General features: G+C 57.0%; 1 protein-coding gene across 1 annotated transcript in view; it reads left to right on the forward strand.

Moving 5' to 3' along the window:
- NUP214 (nucleoporin 214) overlaps positions 1-14823 on the forward strand; it is a 79168-nt gene extending 64345 nt beyond the window's left edge. The window contains exons 31-36 of the mRNA XM_028127069.2: positions 1305-1461; positions 7935-8087; positions 12477-12648; positions 13272-13408; positions 14153-14177; positions 14586-14823. Of these exons, the coding sequence (XP_027982870.2) occupies positions 1305-1461; positions 7935-8087; positions 12477-12648; positions 13272-13408; positions 14153-14177; positions 14586-14619 (678 nt within the window). The 3' untranslated portion in view covers positions 14620-14823. The remainder of the gene's footprint in view (positions 1-1304; positions 1462-7934; positions 8088-12476; positions 12649-13271; positions 13409-14152; positions 14178-14585) is intronic.
- Positions 14824-22162: the final 7339 nt, after the last annotated feature.

Genomic DNA, 22162 nt, shown 5'->3' on the forward strand with positions numbered 1-22162 from the left:
AAAGGATGAGGGGAAGTAAAAGGAGGTATAGGGAACACTCAAGCGGCTCTGAGTTAATTGCTGAAGCCGGGTGATGGGTATATAGAGGGTTCATTATACTCTTCTGTCTGATTTTTGTATATGTTTGAGAGTTTCCATAATTTAAAGTTTTAAAAACAATTATTTTTAGCAATTAAAACCAATTGGACTCTCTCTAACCCAATTATGAGGACGTAGTAACTGTCCATTCACTCAAAACGCCGAGGGAATGAATGAGCGGGAAGAGTCGTTTATTCTCCTTATTTCGTGAGGGGGCTGCACCACTCCACCCAGCTTTGGAGGCCCCGAGAGGTTCTGAGACAAGCAGCCCAGTTCTAAAAGCCCATCGCGTTCTCCATTATCAGCCCAGGGGGTCATCTCACACTTAGCTCTGCTATTGATGGTCCCTCAGATCTGGCACTGGTCCTTCTAAAACCAATTTCCAGACAGAAACGAAGCGTGGTGCCTGACACAGCTGTGAGTCAGCGCACCCTAAGTTAGCAGCGTCCTCGCGGGCAGGATCTGCGTGCTTGGACGGAATGCAGCTGTGGTCGCCATTTCAACAATGGAGCTAATTTAAGCCGCCTCCGCGGCCCTGGGAAAGTCATTATGAAATACAAGTGCTCGAACCGGGAGAAAAGGCAGCATAGTCACTGAGCAGCAGTGGCCGCTGAGTTCAGCCAAACACGAGAGGAATCGGAATAAGGTGCCCAGGACAGCCTAGGGATGTCCCTACACCCGTTCACGTGGAGGAACTCTGGAGGGGTGGCCTTCCTGCCTCTGGCGTCGTGTCAGCAGAGACCGCAGGCAGCAGGGCAGAGACCTTTAAAGTTCCCACCAGCCCGCCGGCGTGGCTCAGTGGTTGAGTGTCAACCTATGAACCAAGAGGTTACAGTGTGATTCCCGGTCAGGGCACAGGGCACAGGCCCGGGTTGTGGGCTCCATCCCCAGTGCGGGGCCTGCAGGAGGCAGCCGACCGGTGATTCTCTCTGATCATTGATGTGTTTGTCTCTCTGAAATCAACCAGTAAATATATGTGTGTAAGTTTCAGTTCCCACCCACCATCAGTCATGTTTTCCGGGGCCGCGAGTGGGGGCTGCTGAGCACTTGGATGTGCAGGAAGGCTCTGTGCCCGAGCCCAGCTCCTCTGGTGGCGAGAGCATCCGCCCCAGAGCTAATCAGCCCTGCTTTTCCGCTCCTGCCAGCTGTGAGCGCCTCCTGTCCGCCGATGTGGCCTGCGCTCAGTGACCTCTCACCCTCTGCTTCCTGCCCCTTTTCTTTTTCAGCAGTCACCGTCCTCCAGTGGCGGCGTGTTTGGGTCTGGCGGCGCTGGAAGAGGGGGAGGCTTCTTCAGCGGCCTTGGAGGGAAACCCAGCCAGGACGCAGCCAACAAAAACCCATTCAGCGCGGCCAGCGGGGGCTTCGGCTCCACAGCCACCCCAAGTAAGTGGAGAAAGTTCTCCAACCCTCCCCCCGAATGCCAGTGCCATCGCTTCTCGGCCTTTTGCCTAAGATCAAGTGTAAAATATCTACCCCAACGCAGTGTGATCTGTTGGATTTTGGTTTTTAGTTTTAGTTTCTTAATGACATGTCCTGTATAATCATGGAAAGATATCAGAGCTGCAGGGAGAGGGTTGAAATGACGTGGGATGGATGCGGGCCGACAGGCCTAAGTGCGAGCGGCCGAGCACGCTGGGTGTGCTGGGGGCGGGCATGTCTGGGGCTTCATTTGTGTCACACTCTGAACTGACTCTAAGCCCAGCTGCTGTCAGAAGGGGCGCCCGACAGTGGGGCCTTCGTTACTTCTTTGTCTTATTTCAAGTGAAGCCGCATCTCTGCTGGCACTTCCTTCTCCAGCTCATTGTTAAAGCGCTTTATTGATCTGTCTCTGCATGGTTGGAAATGAAAGAAATTTATTTGTTTAAATCTTTAAATATATATATATATATCTCCTGCTGCTGATGGGGCTGAGAGGGGAGGTTGGGACCCTGTCCTCTTAGTCTTAGCTTCGCCCATGCAATATGCTACACAGAAGGCTCCTCTGTGAACCGAGAGCGCATGCCCCACAGACAGAACAGATACTTCCTCAGTGCTGTCAGCTCCTGTAGCTAAAACAACTCCTGAGTCCCCTGGATTCCCAGGTCTGTTATTTTGAGGTCACTGTCCGACTGGGAGTATAAAAAGAGAGATCATGGTCAAGAGACACGTGCCTCTTCATCTGTACCATTATGTCATCAGAGGTTTGGTTCTGCAGCCTGCAGCCTGCCAGGAAGAAGGTAGAATCCTAGAATGAAGGGCTTTTAGAAATCGAGTCTAGTAGTTTTCAAAAACTGATTCTGCAGATGAACTCGTACGCAGAATCCTGACTTGCAAGACAGATAAAACCAGCTTGCTCAGAAGCGGGGGTCAGAACCAGAGCCACCCCTGGGTGTTCCCCCCCCCCCACCCCCCCCCAGCTGTCGGCAGAGCTCAGGGCTCCCTGCACAGACTGAAAGCACGGTCCTTGCACAGCACTCTCCCTTTCCCCAATCAGAACAAGCTCAGTGGTTCAGTGATTTGTTTTGGGGTTTTGTTTTTTAAATATATTTCCATTGATTTCAGAGAGGAAGGGAGAGGGAGACAGAAACATCAGTGATGAAAGAGAATCATTGATTGGTTGCCTCCTGCACACTCCCCACCGGGGAGCAAGCCCTCAGCCCGGGCATGTGCCCTGACCAGGAATTGAACCGTGACCTCCTGCTTCATAGGTTGACACTCAAGCACTGAGCCACACTTGCCAGGTTTATTTTGTCACAAAGCCAGAAAGTGGCAGGTCTGGAATTCAGCTGCATCTTACACAATGTGCCAGACAGCCTCTGGCACCGAACAGGCACTTGGTAACATGCTCGGCAGAAATGTGGCTTTACCCTCCAGGTAGGTGATCTCCTGCGAGATTGTGTTACTAGCCTATTTTGTTCAAACGTAGGCGGGGCACATCCTTGAAAAAATTCCTTTCCTTCTGGCTGATTCATCCCTCAAAGCCACAGCTCTTACCTGTCAAAGGATTGCCTTCTCCCCGGGGGCTGGGCCGGCTCAGGAGCGCGGCTGTGCAACCTCTCCCAGCTCCACGCTCAGCGGCTGCAGGAGAGTTTGTTTACAGCGCACACCGAACGGGGGCTCCCCAGCCTGTTGTCCACTGGCACGCCGTGTTTCTAATTCTGTGATTCTGGTTTAAAATAAGCGCATCTATTCTTGGTACCAGACACCTGCTGGTCTCCATCTCCTGACCGTGGGCAGTTGTTCCCAGCAGTTGACTCGTGTGCCTCGGGGAAATTGAAGTGCCTCTGAAAGGGTACAGGAACGACTTAACATTTTTTTGTTTTTAAAAACTAAGTGTGGGACTTGATGGTGATAGAGACAGGAGCCTGTGTCGCCTACAGGATAAGAGCCCCAGAACTAAGAAAGCTGCTGCAGATCGCCGGGCAGCCTCCCTCCTTGGGGACTGCAGCACTGGACACTCTGAGCACCACTCTTCCCTGGGCTGTGGACGGCAGTCCGGCTCCTCCCTGCCTCAGCCCTTCCCTTCTCTCCGGCCTCTGCACTGTGGGTGTGTTCCCCATCGTCCTGGGTGTGACAGTAGGCTCCAAACCCCTGCTTCCAGTCTCCCCGCTGGGGTCTGAAATCCTTACCAGAGAGAGTGGCTTAAGATTCTGCTTTCATTTGCCACTATCCCTACTCACACCCTTTGGCAGCATCCCGCCGCCGCCGGCAAAAAACCCAACTCCTTAGGCTGAACTTCAGGGCTCCTTGAGCTGGCTCCAACGTGCTTTGCTTTTTTCTTAAAACAATTTTTAATTCTTTTTTTTTTTGAGAGAGAGAGATTCGTTGTTCCACTTATTCATGCATTCATTGGTTGCTTCTTGTATGTGCCCTGACAGGGGATCAAACCCGTAACCTTGACATATCAGGATGATGCTCTAATTAACAGCTATCTGGCCAGAGCCCCAACATACTTTTCTGACTTTGATTCAGTTCCCCCAACACATCCTCCCTGCTACTCCCTCCACGCACCTGAACCTGCCCGTCCTTTACGGGTGAATGTAAGTCTCTTCCTGTGGGTAGCGTGGCTTCAGGGTCACAGGGGCCCACAGTGACTTCCTGTCGGAATCCTGGGGCCCTCGTGTTCTGTTCCTTGACGAGACGTGGAGCAGAAGGGTCTGATCACTTCTTACAACAGTACTCTTCGGAGTGGCCGCCCCATTTTGGATGCGGACTTAGGGAGGTACCAGTGGCATAGCCAGAGCTCAGTCTGGATGTGTTTCCAGGGCTCTGCTCCATCACGTTGCCTCCTGGGATCTTGCTGGCCTGGCAGTGACGTCAGCCCTCCCAGGTGTGCTCGTTGCTCCTGGCATTACACATGCCCCTTGCAGACACGTTATCTGAGCACACATCGAGCTTCCGGCAGTTCCCTCTGTGACACTGAGGGTCAGCCCTCAGGAGGGACTGGAACTACGCGATGACTGAGAGATGAGCTGTGAGCACCGCATGCCGAGGCCCGCACGCTGCACAGGTTTCTTCCTGTCTTCCCGAGACAGTACCCAGGCACGCTGAACCCCTGGGGTCGTTTCCGTCCACACCACAGTAAGGACCTACTGCCTCCCGAGTGTGTCTGAGCGTATGTCTGAGGACAGGGATGGCGCCGTCCTCGGCACCTTCTTTGTGTCGGGGCCTGGGCGACTCCTGTGAGGAGGAAGCAGCCAGCTGATGGGAATCTGTTGGGCTCACAAGGCTCCCTGCCCAGCTGTCTCTTAAGAAAATGTCCTGGAAAGTGTCCTGGGCGGGTGCTTCTCAGTCCCTTTCCCATCTCAGTGGGGGTTGTCCTCGTGAGTGCCTGGAGCCCCGCAGAGTGGACGGGACCTGGTCTCTGCGGTGATATTTACACGGTAAGGTTAGGGGATGCTAGCATTTTTGCCAAATCAAAGACCAGTGAGGATCGGTGTGCCCGCAGCGGGGGCGGGGCCCAGCAGACGCCCGTTTCACCTGCACTGCCTGCCCCGCGCCTGCCTCCCCTCCAGCTGGTCGTCCAGTGGCTCCACGGAGACCAGTTTTCTTCTTCCTGGCCAGCTTACTCAGGAATCTTGGAGTGAAACGCTGTTCTAGCAACCAAGAGAGGCTCGACCACTTTTTCAAGAACTAGAGACTCTGATTTGGGAGCCATAGGAGACAGCGGAGAGACACGCAGACCACAGAAACGGCAGCAGACGGGGGTTCCGCCACTTGGTTTCAGAGCAGCGTAAATAACTCCCGAAACGTCCCCTACGCTGGGCTCCCTTTGCGACTGCAAATGACAGCTGCCACACCGTGCACGTTCTCGATATCTTCGCAAAATGGGCAGGGTTTCGTGTCCCGCAGCTGACCTGCTCTGTCTTGTTGTATTGACCATGATTGGCGCGGCAGGAGGAGCGTTAGAGACGGGAAGTGGTATTTCGGGAGGACCTCGCACGGGCCGGCCAAGGTGCCCTGCGCACACCACCTCCTTAACTCCTCGCCGCAGCTCTGCGTGCTCACAGCTGCTGTCCCCGTTTTCCGTGTGCGGGACGAGGGCTCAGGAAAATTAGTCCTTGCCCAGCATCATGGCTCTGAGGTACTCTAAGCCAGATCTGAATGCAGAACGCGTGCTTGTTCCGTTATAATGTGCTATGAAAACTTAAAGACAAAGGATTCTTAAGGAGATAGAGGGATAAAAAGCCCAAACACGTCGGAATGCTCTCTGGCCTCTGGGGACTTTAAGTCTCCCAACATTGTCCCGGTGAAGTCGTTTCACCTCTGTATTTTGAGTTTCTCTAAGAGGAGATCTAGCCCCTAATCTTGCCTGTGTATTTGTTTGCTGTTTGAAATTCTGCATCGTTAGCACAAAGGCGGAAAATGGCAGGCCCCTGTTCTTGAAACGCCAAGTTAGAGGAAAGACTGCGACGCCCGTTTTCGTCTCCAGTGTCCAATGGACTGCCATTGAAGGAGTCACAGGTGACCTCCCGTTAGCTCATCGCGGGAAGGGTCGGACTGTTCGAGGGGACTTCCGCAGGGATATACCCCACGCGAGGGTCAGCCACTCCCACTGTCAGGGCCCAGCTCTCAAACGGTCCCAGCAGTTTCAGAGAGCCAGTGACCATGTGGTCTGAGGCTCTGTTATTGGGGCCTGGAAATTGGAGGTGGCCGTGTCCCTGAGGGAAGGCTGCTCACTTCCTTACAGTTGAAGCATTAACAGTCGCATCTCATACGGTGGGATCGACAGCAGAGCGAGATGGGGGCCTCAGATTGACAGGTTAGTGGTGGACGGCCTCTTCAGGCAGCTGACTTTGAGTGTGAGTGACCCCTCTCCACCCCCTCCCTTCCATCGCCTTCACTGAGCACCTGCCAGGGAAGCCTGCATCATGCAGCTGTTTGTACTTCTCACGTGGGGGCATAGACTCGGCTCTCCTTCACCCACTCAGAGCTTGTCGTTGCAGCCTATTTATGCCTCTGCCTTTGGGCATCGACCCCATTTCAGGATAGCTTCTCTCCGCCTTCTGTGGGTACAAACTCATTTTATTTTATTTTTTACTAGAGGCCCGGTGCACGAATTTGTGCACGGGTGGGGTCCGGCCATCCCGTTCCCTGGGGGCCAATTGGGGCCTGGCTGGCAGGAGGGAGGGGACACGGGAGGTGGGCCAGTGGCCGGGGGGGGGGGGGTGCAGGAGGTTGAGGGGGGCCGATCGACCCCATCCGGCTGGTTGGCCACCACAGTGTGCATCAATCATAGTGACCGGTCCTTGCGCCGTTCCAGTCACTTGGCTTTTATATATATAGATTTTTTTTTTTTTTTAATCCTCACCTGAGGATATTTTTCCTATTGATTGAGAGAAACACATCGATTGGTTGCCTCCTGCATGAGTTCCAACCAGGGCCCAGGCAGGGGAGGAGCCTATAACCGAGGTACATGCCCTTGACTGGAATAGAACCCAGGACCCTTTGGTCTGCAGGTCAATTCCAGTGGTCGGCAAACTGCGGCTCGTGAGCCACATGCGGCTCTTTGGCCCCTTGAGTGTGGCTCTTCCACAAAATACCACGTGCCCTAATTAAGTTAATAACAATGTACCTACCTATATAGTTTTAAGTTTAAAAAATTTGGCTCTCAAAAGAAATTTCAGTCGTTGTACTGTTGATATTTGGCTCTGTTGACTAATGAGTTTGCCGACCACTGCTCTATTCACTGAGCCAAACGGGCTAGGGCTACAAACTCATTTTAATAAAACACCCGTCTATACATGGTGGGGAATTGAACACATACTTCTCAGCCGTCTCGGTTTTAGTAGTTAGTTTCCTGTCATGTTGGAGCAGACTCGATGTGTGTGAAGGAGTGACCCACTAGATAAGCATCTGGAGCTTAGCTGAACTCTGAAAAAGAGGAAGTCCGGCTGGAAGTCTGCTGGCCTCTCTTCCGGCCTCAGAACATCCCTGGCTCCGTCGGATCAGAGGTCGGAGCCCCAGGGTTTTGTTTGTCCGCCTTCTCTCAGCAGACGTGAGTATAAAAGCTGCGCTGGAGCCATGTGCTTGGCTTGGATTTGCTCAGGTGGCATTCTGGCGTGAGGCTGCGCTGTTGGTCCCCGTGGGCAGGCGGGCCAGGACCTGCGGGAGCGCAGCTGAGTTTCGGTGCCGGAGAACTGCGTCGGGAAGTCCTGAGCCCGGACACCCATGTAATTAAATCCGGCCTTTAAGACCCATGCAAATCGGAGAAGGCGCCCATGGCTCTTCAGCTCAGCTCCCTGAATGATCGACTCCCGGTCACTCCTCCCTTCTCCCAAACACCCAGCCGAGGTTCCTGCCGTCTCTGTTGAGAAGTAATTGAGGACATTATCCCCCCCTCTGACCTCCCTCACGCGTGTCTTCCATTTCGTCAGATACCTCCAGCCTGTTCGGAAACAGTGGGGCCAAGACGTTCGGTGGCTTTGCCAGCTCGTCGTTTGGAGAGCAGAAACCTGCTGGCACCTTCAGCGCTGGAGGAGGAAGCGTGGCGTCCCAAGGCTTCGGGTTCTCCTCTCCGAATAAGACAGGTACTGGGGTCCTGCCCGCTGAGGGGGAGTCGCCCGCGCTCAGGTGTATGGATGCAGGAAGGAGGGAGCGCTCTCTAGAGTGGTTCCCGAGGGAGGAGGATGGGAGCATGGATGAAGTGACTCCGCTTTATTTTCACTTTTACTGAGCATCCAGTGTGTTCCTCACACTGTCCTAGGTCTCCTGAGAAATGTTAAAAAGCACAGAATGCATCTGTGTCACCCTTAAGAGAACTCAGAGTCTTCCTAGGGAAGAAAACGTAAACAGGTAGCGAGTGCAGGATGACAGAGTAAGGGAACACAGAAGAAAGCGATCGCTAAAGTGTAAGCATGGAAGTGTCCCGAGTCGCATTTGCTCGGAGCCCATTGCCTGTCGCAGGCCGAACAGACTATTCAACTTCTGTCTGTATCATTCTGCCTTCTTTCCCAAGTCACTTGTTTTTTGTTTTTAATTGAGTATAATAAACAAATACATTAGATATACTAGTACAGTACATGTACATATAAAACATCAAATATTCACATTTCATAAGTTAATTTTCACAATTGGAAATACCCATGTAATCGAGAATAAAGAACATTGCTAGCACTACTTCTTACCCCAGCATTACTTTTACAGTATACATTTCTGAATGGTAACTTTTTATAATCATGGATTGCATTTAGAATTAAAATTTTTAAAGAACATTGTATATTTAGACACAAAAACATACTTCATTTCTGTCAGCTGCCTCCTCTGTCCTATTTCTGTCTCTGGAATCTGCATGGGTCTGCCTTCCTGCCCCTGTTGCATGGACAATTGTGTGAAAGGACTTGTTTTAAGGCACAAGGCAGAGGAGGGATGTTTACTGAGAAAGCGGTTCCTTCAAGCAGGCTCCCAGGGGTGAGCGGCAGGACACTCCCTCGCTCGGATGTGTGCGAGACTGAAATTCTGCTAGTGCCAGGGGAAGGTCCCACCTGGGGACCAGATGTGTAGGTGGCTCAGGATCCCACCTGGGGACCAGATGTGTAGGTGGCTCAGGATCCCACCTGGGGACCAGATGTGTAGGTGGCTCAGGATCCCACCTGGGGACCAGATGTGTAGGTGACTCAGGATCCCACCTGGGGACCAGATGTGTAAGTGACTCAGGATCCCACCTGGGGACCAGATGTGTAGGTGGCTCAGGATCCCACCTGGGGACCAGATGTGTAGGTGGCTCAGGATCCCACCTGGGGACCAGATGTGTAGGTGGCTCAGGATCCCACCTGGGGACCAGATGTGTAGGTGGCTCTGGTTTCCACCTGGGGACCAGATGTATAGGTGGCTCTGGATCCCACCTGGGGACCAGATGTATAGGTGGCTCTGGATCCCACCTGGGGACCAGATGTGTAGGTGGCTCTGGATCCCACCTGGGGACCAGATGTGTAAGTGACTCAGGATCCCACCTGGGGACCAGATGTGTAGGTGGCTCTGGATCCCACCTGGGGACCAGATGTATAGGTGGCTCTGGATCCCACCTGGGGACCAGATGTGTAGGTGGCTCTGATGCAGGACCGCCCCATTAGCATCTGGAACCCACCGCTTGGAGCACAGTTGCTGTGGTTCCCACATGCACTGCGCACCTTCCCTCAGGCCTGTGGCCGGCAGGTTTAGGTGTTCTCTGGCGGCCAGTTTTGGGTGTTCTTTTCCTAGAATTTGAAATGGACGAGAAATGGGCATTGCCACTCTTTTTTGCCCCAACCTTCCCGGCAGTGAATGATTTTAAAATGAAAGGGCTACAGACTCGTTCCTTGTTAACCAGGCAAACACTACTTGACTACGAGATTTTAGTTCATTAATTATCAAGACTGTTTTTAAGGAACCTGATAATGTTTTCTTTGACTGGTGTGTTTTCTTATATATTGTCCCTTATCCTGGGATCAGGTTGTTGATTGGAGAATCTGATGCTTTTAATTTTTCAATCTTAAAGAAAACGTACCTCCCTTTCAGAATATTTTTTCTACTTGATTTTTTGCCCCATAAAACCACCTAGTTCGAGGACTGGAACAGAGAAAGCCACCTGGCAAATGCCTGAGATGAATGAGCAAGTGACCAGGAGGGGAAGCCTGCTCTCCTGCTTCGGGACTTCGGGAGCTCACGTCCGTTTCAGGGAGCTGCTTCTGTGGGAAGCAGGAACAGTCTGACCCTGCTTTCTGCCAAGGAGCCAGCCTTCCTCTCTAAGAGGGACTCGATGCTGGCTTGGAGGCATCTCTGAAAAACTCCAAAAGTGCCCATCCTCCCTCAGAACGATTGCATTAGGAAGTATGCTGCTGGAGATACTTGAGGGGAGGGTGGGGGGGAGGACAGGAGGAGGGACAGGCTGAAATGACCAGGCTGCCCGGGTCCATGGGGTTCACCCCGCTGCTCCCCTGCCAGAGTTGCTGGGATAATGGCGGGGGGACCTCCCGTACTGGTTAGATGCTAGGTGGTCTTTGAGTCACTCAGCCTTGTTCTAGTCCCAGCTGCACCATTTACCTGCCGGCTGGACTCAGACACGGGACATCTTCACAGCCTCCGTTTGCTCACCTGGATAAGTAGGGATTCCAGGTTTTGGGGTGGATTAAAGCAGACTGGTCTACAGCAGCTGGCACGTGAAGGGCCCTCAGTAAACCAGATAGTTCAGTGTCATTGATGATTAGCACATTTCTGTTTCTTCAGGGGGAGAAAGTCGTGAAAATAAGGCAACTAATAAAATCAAACCCCGCGAGTCAATCTTCAGAAATAAGACCAGAATGACTGTTCCCTTCCCGTCTCCCTGCCGTGACCCGGGCGTGGGGAGTTGTGTGTGCTTGTGTTGGTGTGTGTTTTCATCTCCTCTCCCCCTCCAGTGAACTTTCTGTGTCATTGTGACTTCTCATTTTTCACTCCCTTCCACCCAGAAGCCGGCACAACGTGGAGTGCAAGGCACTAGCCCCAGCCCCAGCCGGGTGTCTAGGAAGAGAGTGTAACTGGATCTGTGGTCAGTGCTGAATAATTCAGCGGCAGGGTTTTAGCGCTTTTTCTTTTCCAGTCCGTTATATTCGTAGCCCAGCAGTGCCCATTAGCATAGCCTGGAGTTTCACTCAAGGTTTTAAAGTTCAGGATGTTAACCCAAACCTGAGCCTTAGCAAAAAGTCTCTTCTCGGTGGTGCAGCCACTACAAATGGCCCACCAGCGAATAACGGGTCGGAAAGAGCAGCGAACCAGACCTGCCGCTGGCCGGTCCTCCCGGTCCAGGGGGCAGAGGCTGGCGGTGGGTGAGGCCAGGCTGGCCCTCTCGGCAGATGCGCTGCAGCTTCCCTTTCTGGAAGGGGCGGGAAGAGGCCCCGCTCTCCGCAGGCTAGTCGCGCCTTGCTTGCCTCGGCCGCCATCATTCCCTTCAGTGTGTGGCTCCAGGCCAGTACTCGTTCTGGGAAGTATTCCCCCTCAGGGCACATTTCTTGTACTGTTTTGTTCATTTCATTCCACAGACTCCCACCGAGGGTCTCTGGAGAGCCAGGAAGGATTTCAGCAGTGTCAGGGGTTTGGGGACCCTGCTCGGGCAGAAGGACAGTCCTCTTCCCGCCTGCTGGGCATGTCGGCCAGTCCAGCGGCCCCGGGCCCGCCTGGCCCTCTTCTGCGCTGGGCCGGCCGCCGTGTGACCACAGTCGTGCAGCAGCCCTCCTCCCGGGAAAAAATGCGGGTGCTGCTTTATGGAGGAGTAGCCCCTGGCCGCAGAGGGGAAGCATTTAAAAATTTCTTCTGGACACAGAGAGAGAGAGACGGTGGTGAGAGACGGGAGAGCCATTAGCTGTAAATAAATGAAAAGGCCTGGCTGAGCGCCAGCGCCGAGCCGCTCACCTCGGCTGTCGCCCATTCATTCTCCCCGAGAGCGACTCGAGCATCTGAGGCTGTGCCTCGCCTGCGGAGCTGAGCGATGACCTGTCTGTCATCTCCGACTGCGGGCAGGCGTTGGAGTTGCGGAGAATGGCTTCGCCAGGAGTCTCACTCAGTGCAGCCAGGCAGGAAGGGACCGGAAATGCACCACGTTGGTTCCGGGTGGCGATCTGATTTGACAAGACGTGGAGCTAACAGGCCCAGCTTACCTCTGGGAGGGGCCGGGAGCTCAAGACAAATATGGGGTCTGCGGGGTTCTTAGAATTCCGGGGAGCTGTCCCGAGTGGACCCCAGACCTCTGCTCGAGCCGGGGGAGGTGGCTTGGTGACTGGGTTTGCTTTGGGTTTAATTGGTGTTTTGCTGCCTGAAGGGGTGTTGCCCTTTGCTGGGGTTCTTTGTGTTTGGATTCTAACGTATTTTCCCCTTTTCTTCCTCTTGATTTGGTTTCTCACTGCTCATTGTCTCTTCCTGTCCCCTCCTTTCTCCCTGTTCTGTTTGTTTGCCTCTGTTTTGCTCAGGTGGCTTCGGTGCTGCTCCAGTGTTTGGCAGCCCTCCTACTTTTGGGGGATCCCCTGGGTTTGGAGGGGTGCCAGCATTCGGTTCAGCCCCAGCCTTTACAAGCCCTCTGGGCTCGACGGGAGGCAAAGTGTTCGGAGAGGGTACTGCGGCTGCCAGCGCAGGAGGATTCGGGTAAGCGCCCAGGGAGGGGACCCAGGGACCCCACAAGTCAGGCCGAGCCACTGTGTGGAGCAGGGCTAACGGGGCCGGCTGGAGGTTTCCAGGGTGACATCCCCGAGGAGCCATTGCCGTCCCCTTTGTGCGGGCCCTCGTCTCTGGCCCACAGACATCGGAGGAGCCCCCGCTGCGGTTTGAGAGAGGCCCTCTCCGCGGCGGGAGTGGGCAGCGAGGACAGGGCCACGCTGCTCGTGCGTGTAGATGACACCTCACCTCGGCGTGAGAAGTAGACAGGGTCAAGGTCAAGGCCCAGGGAGTAGGCAAATAAAGGGCAGGGGGGTGTCGATAAATGAGAAATGCTGAAATGGTGGAATAAAACTGAAGAATTACTGAAGACAGAAAGAGCAAAACATGTAGACTGCTCCATTTCCAGTGGCCTGCAGGGGACACACTGGACAAGCTGGGTCGCGTCGCGTGGGCTGTCACTGTTCCCCAGAGCGCAGGTGGTTGCTCGGGGCTCTGGCTGCTGGTGCAAACCAAGCACGCGCCCTCGTGTGTCGTGCGGCCTGAGACCACGAGGCTGCCTGAGGCCCGGCCGCAGGGGCAGCGGCGCTGATTGCGGTTCCTCCCCGGCCCAGGTTCGGCGGCAGCAGCACCACGTCCTTTGGCACCCTCGCTGGTCAGAACGCGCCCACCTTCGGGTCGCTGTCGCAGCAGACTTCCGGCTTCGGGACCCAGAGCGGGGGCTTCTCCGGCTTCGGGTCGGGCACAGGAGGTAGGCCGACAGCAGACGCCCCTCGCCAAAGAGATGCGTGGTGTGCCCAGCTTTCGGCGCCGCGTTGTAAAAGCTGGAAGTGCTTGCCGGGCAGGATGTGGGGGGTTTGGTTTTCAGAGCGTGTTTTCTAGGTTTAAAGTAGACTTGTAACATGGTGCCATTTATACCAAGTATTTCTCAAGATTTGAGAAGGCAAGATAATAATCATCTCCCTAGATATTGGTTCAAAAACCCAAGCCAGCCAACAAAATAAGCTGTAGAGACCTCCCGAAACGCCTTTCGTTCCGGGAGCGCCTGCTGCTGCAGGAGTGGAGCGCCATGCTCTGCTCTGTCCGCGCAGCTCGCTCTGAGGCTCCGACGCCGGCGCCGTTGCTGTTGTGCAGACGAAGACACAAAACTCCGGGGCCACTTGCCCGCAGCGAGCAGCAGAGCCAGGCCCGAACCCCCGGGCCTGCTTCTCCGGTCGCACGGAGGGGAAGCAAGTGGGTGGGAACATGAGAAAGCACGCTTTCCTGACCAGACGGCCTGTGTGGCCCGGTGGGGCTCCGTGAGGCGGCCCGGCCAGAGACCCTCTGCCCACCCCGGCGGGGAGGAGGGAGGAGCCCTAGGGGAACAGGCAGCCCGCCTCCCTGCCCGGCCTGCAGGAGGCGCTCCGTGGGGATGAAGTGAGGGGGTCTGGCCGAGGGTCCACCTTTGTCTTCAAGTGTGTGTGTGTTTTAACTCCACCCTTTCCCTCTTTTCCAGGATTCAGCTTTGGATCATCGAACTCGTAAGTGTCTCCAGTTTTGAATCATTAAATAGGATGGAAGAGTGTGTGGCCTGGGGAAACACTGGACCACTAATGTTTGCTCTGTGTGCACACGCTTCCTGTGTAAAAGCTCGTCCTGGAAGCATGGGGCTCTGCAGCAGGTTTGGGCTGTTGTGAATTGGCCCTTCGAGGCAGGGATGTGGCAGGAGGTGCCAGGTCGCGCCTTGTCCAGAGCCGTGTGCAAGAGGGGAAGGGGCTTCCGGTCAGCAGAGCCTGGGAGGCAGGACTGGGTCCCAGGCCCATTCGCCTTGTTTTGTGATCACTCTGCTTCTGAGGAGAATTGGAAGACAGTGAAAACTCGGGGCCCGGACTTGGCACCAGGCCGTCGCGTGCCGGAAGCTGACCTGCCTCCCCGGCGCTTCCTTGCAGGTCGGTCCAGGGCTTTGGTGGCTGGAGAAGCTGAGTGGGCATCATGCTCCTTTCGGTTCCGTGACCATCGGCGTCCTCAGCTCCTCGTCACTGAGCAGCCGGAAGCAGCCCTTAAAGCGGACGTTCTCGTTGGCGCGCCCAGACAGACGGAAACAACTCGGCGGACGCGCTTGGTTGATGTTTCATGTGGCTTGTCCCCCCTCTGCCCCTGTTATTAAACTGGTCGGTGTGTTTGCATACAAAATGTAAGTGGGGGTTTTTGTTTTCATTTTTTAAAATCTATTTTTATTGATTTCAAAGAGGAAGGGAGAGGGAAAGATAGAAACATCAATGATGAGAGAATCATGGATCGGCTGCCTCCTGCCTGCCCCCCACTGGGGATCCAGCCCACAACCTGGGCATGTGCCGTGACCTCCTGGATCATAAGTTGATGCTCAACCACTGAACCACGCCCGTGGGGCTGTAAGTGGGTTTTTCAGGTCACAGCCAAGGACAGACGTCTCCTCGTTGCTGTGGCTCTGAGGCACCGGTGCGCCTTCCCTCGGCCAGCAGGACGTCTTCAACGCCAAGCACGGTGTAGGCCAGTCTCCCCGTCTGCTCGGACCCAGGGCTCCGCACAGTCGTTGTACTGTGGGCCGCTTGTCACCTGCCGAGGCAGTGACTCGTATCCTCCCTGTGTCCTTTTTGCTGGTGTGTGTCGGGACCCTCGGTGCCGGCTTTTTGACGGGTGGCGGGGAAGAAACTCACTTGCACAGGCGTCAGCGGCGTTTCGGGAGAGGTCGTAGCCCCTCAGAGGTTAGGGAGCCGGAGACAAGCCTGGAACACCAGTGGCCTGAGGCCGCGGGCTGTCCGCGGAGCGGGCCCAGCTCCTCTCCTCGGCCCTCAGCGCGTGTCCCACAGCTGACGTCTGCCCCGGAGGAAGGCACGCGGATGACGAGAAGACAGCCCTTATCTCCGTAAGTGACGGTGACATCGGTACACACGCTGGCCCACCGTTAACCACAGTGCGGTGACCCTGCGCAGGCCGGGGCCGAGGAGACGGGCTACTTCCTGGTGTCACAGCAGAGCGTTGGCGAGGCCGGTCCAGAGGCCCGACCTTCAGTGTCTGCAGTGCCGGGCGGGTCTCAGGTCTGCGCCGTCTCCTTTCTCAGGCGGCGATATGGCAGCGGCTGACCAGGGCCCCTCACAGCCCAGTAGGGGTGGGGTCCCGTTATCTGTCCGCCCAGAACATGGCCGCGCTTCAGCTGCACTCGTTAGCAGGGAACGTTGGAAAGGACAGTTGTTCATCTCACGCGCTGGGAAACTAAAACGCTGAAATGTTTTACTGACGCTGTGCACGCTGGGGAAGGAGGGGCTCACCGAGACCCGTGAGCCGCAGCCTAGCTGCTGGTCCCGCTCTGCTGTGCCGTGGTCTGACCCCACGATGGCACTGGGCGCCGAGTGCAGGCTGCTCCCACCGCAGAGGAGTGCGGTGCACCCACAGCCCCGGGGACGCACCCCGAGTGTGGTCTGCCCCCCTGTTCTCCCAAGGCCCCGCAGCCACGGAGCAGGGGCAGTGCCCAGTCGCGCACAGCCAGGCCCGGGCGGTCCCTGCACGTGCAGCTCCCTAGTCCACACAGGAGCCGTCCTCAGACAAAGGGACTTGGATTTTGATGGGCAGCTCATGATGGGCCTCGCTTGAAAGGGAGCGTGTGTCATCCTGTCGACCAACACGCAGACCCAGCCAGGCTCCTGCCCATCTGTCCCCCGGAGGCGCTTTTTTATAAATAGAAGCTGGTTCGGCCTAAACCCTTGACCTCAAATTCTCTGCTTAATCCTCCGTCGAGGCGGCATGTGGCAGTGCTCCACCGGCGTATCAGCTGTGCACGCCGATAACGCCCAGCACGCACCTCGGCGGGGAATGCGGTGCTGGCGTGGGGGCCCTCTCCGCTCCTTTTTTGGGGTCGGTTACACTGGTAGGTGGCAGAGGTCATCTCAGAGCGCAGCCAGCGGGCAGCCCCTGAAACCCAAGCTTCCGGGTGTGGGCTGGGAATGCGCTGTGGCTCCAGCCTGCCCCGGGAGAAGCCAGTGGGGCGGGAGCCTTCCCCGCGGGGGTGGGCAGGGCTGGGCCCCAGTGAGGAGAAGGGACCACAGCTGCTCAGGAGGCTGCCCCCACCCCAGCCCTCGGGGCCGCCGTCACAGTTGGCTTCGCTGTGTCCCTTGAGTAACTTGGGAAAGGCCGGAAGGAAAGGGGGTGGTTAATGAGCTGGTGGTTTGCTTGGCTTTTCTCCATGTAAACGTTGTGTTCATGACCAGAGCCTCCGATGGCAGCAGTGACAGGCCAGGAGTCGGGGTTCCCAGGCACAGGAAGAGCCCCATGACACCTGGGCGTGGTCACGTCCCCTTCCTGCTGATGCACCTGAGGGCGGTCCCCTGGCCCCGTCCTGCCCACCCGCTGCCCGCCTTCAGTTCTGCTTTCTCGCCTGGCAGCCTCCAGAGGCGTTTCAGGTCAGGCTCTCCGGAAAGGGCGTGCAGCTGCCGCGGACCCGACCTCCGTGGCTCTGAGACCAGAACCAGGCCCTGGGCCTCCTCCTGTGAGGGCTTTTCCCTCGCGGTGACTGGAACACGGCCCCCCAGGGGGAGGGGGAGGATGGGCAAGTGAGCATCTGGCTCCACGTGCATGGGTTCTCACCTTACAGGACCTTGCCCTGCATCCGGGGTAAACAGCCCTTGGGGGCATCTTGCACCTGGTGGTGGGCCCCTTGTCCAGCACGGAGCCCGGAGGTGAGGGCTCAGCCCCGGCCGAAGCGCTGACGCAGGAGCGCTCACGTCTGGGGTTCTGATTCAGCGGCGCTGGGTGGGCCCTCGAATCTGTGTGTGACCAGCTTTGCAGATGGTCCGGGGCCGCGCTGAGGCCTTGGCCACAGTCCCTGTGACTCCGTCCCCCGCATCTGAGAGTCGGACGCCCACGGACATAGTGGTTTTGCCACTAACCAGGGAAGGACCTTCCTGAATCTAAGTGGGACACAGCTTCCCTCCAGCTGCTCTTCGGGCACCTGCTCAAGAACAGGTGACGGCCCAGGTGGCTGTCCCCTGCTGCCCTCAGACAGCTCTGCAGGCCTCCTGGGAGTGCCCCGCCCTGGTCAGCCTCTGTCCTTTGGGGCAGGACTGTGGGGGAGGAGTGACCCTGAGTCCGCCAGCCTGGCTCCCAGTCCTTTCTCTCCCCTCTTTCTCCCTGCTCCCCCCCTAGTTTCGTCAGCTCGTGGGCTCCGGTCCACAGTTCCCCACGGACACCTGCCTGGTGCTGTCAGCATCTGCTGGGTCTTACACCCCTCGTTCCTGCCGCGCGGAGAGCAGGGGCGCTGCGCTCCCTCCTGTCCTCGCCCGGTGGTTCCTCCTTGCTCACGCGTGGACAGAGCAGTTGGCCTGAGGCGGTTTTAGCCCTGACCCCGGCTGTCTTCAGTGTTTCCTACGGGAGTTTATTCTGAGCCAGAACGAATGGGCTCCCTGGTCACATAAGTTGGGGAAATAACGGACAGAACAAAAGTTAATAGCTCTTCATTGAAGACTCCTTAGAGTCTCATATTCATGTGCACTTCGTAAATCAATGAAGGGAAGTCGCTGCCGTTTCCAATCGCTCTGACCTTGGACCCTCCTGCTGGCACCCGGTTCCTCGGGATGCATTCTGGGAACGGCTCGTCGCTGGGGTCGCTGCGCAGAAGCACCGCGTACTCCCCGCCGGCCGTGTCCCGTCCACCCTTGGGCAGCGCCGGTGTGAACTGCACGGGTCCGCTCACACCCGTGAGATCCAGTGGCCCACGCAGTTCCGACCGTGTGGGGGGTCAGCCGTGTTTTTGATCCTCAGTTGGGAATCTGCGTATCTGGGGGCTGACCTCAGTCATCCGTGGTCGCACCCCCAGCCCGCGTGGTTGATGACAATAGCGGTGGTTCATCGGGTCATCCTTTGTGCCAGATACTGTCCATCCTAAGTGCTTCTCGGACATTTTCACATTCAACCTACGAGCGAGATGCCATAACCACGCCTCCCCGTGAGAACGGGAGGCTGAGAGAGGAGCGGTTGGCTGAGTCTCGAGCCAGTAGTGGTGGAGCCAGAGGGAGCCCGGGCGGTGCCACACCCCTGCCCTCAGCCAGGCTGGCCCCCCCCCCCCCCCCCCCCCGCTTCCCCAGGGTCGTCGTTCGTCTTAGAAGAAATACCGGCCACTGGCACGGACCTGCTGCGCCCTCCCCACAGCTGTCCTGTCTGCCCGTGGAAGTGAGCCGACCTTGGACGTGGACCACAGCCAACGTTCCGCCCGTTGTGTATCTTTTGCCCCCGTCCCGCTGGCTCCAGCCTTGTACGTGGTCATCGTCTGTCTAAACCGCAGCCCAGGAGGGAGGGGCAGAGGCTGGCTGTGTAGCGACGTGGGGTGGGCGCGCCCCACGCACAGATGGGCCTGCCAGCTTTCCGGGGAGGGGATCAGGTCTGGAGGAAGCGGCTGGCTGCCCGCCCTCGGCTGTCTAATCCCCTCCTTCCTCTGCTCTCTCTTCCGGGGTCTGGCTTGAGGTTTTCCAGTCCCACAGGAGGTGGGACCCACTGCGCCATTGTTCAGCCCCTCAGCTTATAAATAGAACCCCGTCCATGCCCCAGCCCTGGCCGGAGATGCTCCACATTGTTGTCAGCCCTGGACCGCCAGCTGCAAAGAAAGGGCCTCCGTGGGGGAGGGGCGGCAGGCGGGGCCGGCAGCACGCTGCAGTGGTGGTGCCCAGCTCCCCGCACACGTCCCTCCAGCACTGCCTCCCCCCCCCCCCCCATCTCCTTGTGGCCGGATGCAGAAGCAGAAGTGCTTCCCAACCCTCCGAGGCTGTGCCAGCCTTGACGAGGCCGGGCCGTCCACCTGGCAATCCTCACCGTGGCCTACGGGTCACATGTGTGTCCCCCTGCCTCTCCTGCCCCCTCTCGCCGCACTGCAGTCCCTGGGCACTTGCTCTGCTCCTCCAGTGGCCCATCCGGCCCGGCCCAGTGCCCCACACGCACCCCTGCTCATCCTGCAGTCAGTGTAGATCCCTCCCTTGCCCGCCGCCTCCCTGGGTTGCCTGCCCTGCTCCGCTCCAGCAGCTCCGGTCCCGTCCTCCCGCCCACAGCGCTGCTACTGAGGCCTGCGTCCCAACTCGTCGTGTGTGACTGGTGGTTTGATTTGATTGTCTGATCTGCCCCTCCCCCCAAACAGCTCCATGAGGGCAGGGACCATGTCAGCCTTGTCTCAGCCCTGGTGGCGCCAGGACAGCCAGAGGCAGGACCTGGGATAAATGCCCCCGTAGAATGACTGCCCAGACCCCCGCCCTGGCTGGAGTTGCTCAGTGGTTAGTGTCAGCCTGTACACGGGAGGGTCATGGGTTCAATTCTTGGTCAAGCGCACCTATCTGGGTTCCAGGTTCAATCCCCGCCCCTAATCTGGGTGCATGTGGGAGGCCATCCATCAATGTGTGTCTCTCACATCGATGTTTCTCTCTCTCTCTCTCTCTCTCTCTCTCTCTCTCACACCCCCCCTCCACTCCCCTCCCTTCCACTCTCTAAAAATCAATGGAAAAAATATCCTCACTCCTTGGTGGAAGTTTTTTGTTAATATGTTTTTATTGATTTCAGAGAGGAAGAGAAAGGGAGAGGAGATAGAAACATCAATGATGATGCCTCCTGCACGCCCCCCACTGGGGATTGAGCCCGCAACCCCGCCTGTGCCCTTGACGGGAATCGAGCCCAGGACGCTTCCGTTCGCAGGCTGATGCTCTATCCGCTGAGCCAAACCAGTTAGGGCGGTGGAAGATTTTTAAAAAAAAGCCAGACCCCAGCACGAGATGACGAGGGGGTGGGGCGGGCTTTTACAGAAGCTTCAAGGGCACGGAGCCAGCCCAGCACACCAGGGCCACAGCAAGGCCAGCGTCAGAGCCAGGCCCCGGGCTGGCCGAGACCTCCTGGCAGTGGCCTCTGGTTCTCACCAGCCCCGGGAGGCGCTAGCTTGCAGCCGGAACAGCTGTCCGTGGCTCACAGTGGGTGATGATGAGCACAAACTGGACACAGACCCAGGGACAAGGCTGTCCTCCGCCGATTACCAGCTGGAACAGGTGCCACGTGGCCCGAGCTAAAACGGCCGATGCCACGGCTCAGGGCAGGTATGCGCAGGGCGCGGGCTAGTGCCTGGCACAGGCATGGCCAGCTCACAGGTGGCTTCCCTGGCCCGAGCAGAGAAGCCCCAGTGCCCCTGCCCTGAGTACACGCCCACAGTATTTTCACCCAGCAGCACTCGCTTCAGGGCCCGGACACCCCCTCCCCGGGAGGGACACCCTCAGGCAGGGCTAGTGCAGGGAGAGGACCCCCTACATCCCTGCCCTTTCCCTGCAGATGAGAGCAGCCAGGCATGGCTCACTCCCCTGCTCGTCTTGCCATCCCCCAGCTCTCCAGCTGGCCGAGGGGTGCCCAGTGAGGGGTGCCCAGCGAGGAGCAGGACGGGCCGCATGCCGGGCTGTGAGTCACTGGCTGCAGCTGACAGAAGGCTGTATGAGCGGATGGAGCAGTTTAAATCGTCAGCAGCCAATATTGTCAGAGCATTTAGAATCCTCAAGTCTTGCATGTTTGCTTTTCGGTTTCATTCCCTGAGTTAGGGAACCAGGATTTGCCCTGCGGAGGTAAATGAAACGTACAATCATGTTGCAAGGTTCTGCATGTGGTAATTTGAGGGTGCAGCCTTGGGTTCCTCCCCCAGACCCTCCTGCCGGGGCCCCGGGGGGGAGCGCCTCTCTTTCTCAAGTGGCAACAATTGCTCTGAGCGAATCCCGGCCTGGACTCCGGCTCCAGGCAGCTGACCTGGCTGAGCCCTGACGCTTGTCTGCAGGGACTTCTTTTTCATGTTGAGCCGTTCTGGACACGAATAAACATCGTCTCTGAGACGTCCAAGCCAAGTGGTGCTCGGACTGCTGTGTGGTGGCCAGCGTCACAGATGGGGCCAGTGTCATGTCCAGAAGCACGTACCGACGTGCCGTGCTTCCTGCGTGCGGCCCCCACGCCGGCCCGCCAGCAGCACAGCATGCACCTCGTGCTTCCTCCTGGTGGGCGGGGGGTCCGGCTGGCCCAGCCACGCAGTGCACCCGGGCCCCTTCCTCACCACGTGTGTTGGCTGTGAGCTGTGTTCAGGGAGGCAAAGCTGGCCCGGGCGGGAATTAAAGAAGCCCAGGTTTTAGGGCTGAAGGTTATCTTGTTTGATTTCCTCCTTAAATGTACAAAGGAACTGAGCCCCAAGGAGGGGAGGAAATTGACTCCACCCAGCAAATTGTTTATTGGTTAAGACCATGGATGTGCCTTGGTTTGGGTCCCGTCCTAGCTGTGTGATCTCAGGCAAGTCACTTAACCTCTCTGAGCCCCAGTTTCATTTCTATAAAAAGGGGGAATGGTACTACATTCACCTAAATCTGTTTGTTGTTGCCGAGAGTCCTGGATAAGCAAGTCCTGTGGTCTGGATGTCGCGGTGGTGATAGGCCTAACTGAGAAGTCTAGTTCGATATAAACGCCGGCCCGGTGCCCTCCCTCAGGCAGCCCGTGCGTGGTT

The sequence above is a fragment of the Eptesicus fuscus genome, chromosome 15, assembly GCF_027574615.1.
Source record: "Eptesicus fuscus isolate TK198812 chromosome 15, DD_ASM_mEF_20220401, whole genome shotgun sequence".
Lineage (NCBI taxonomy): Eukaryota > Metazoa > Chordata > Mammalia > Chiroptera > Vespertilionidae > Eptesicus > Eptesicus fuscus.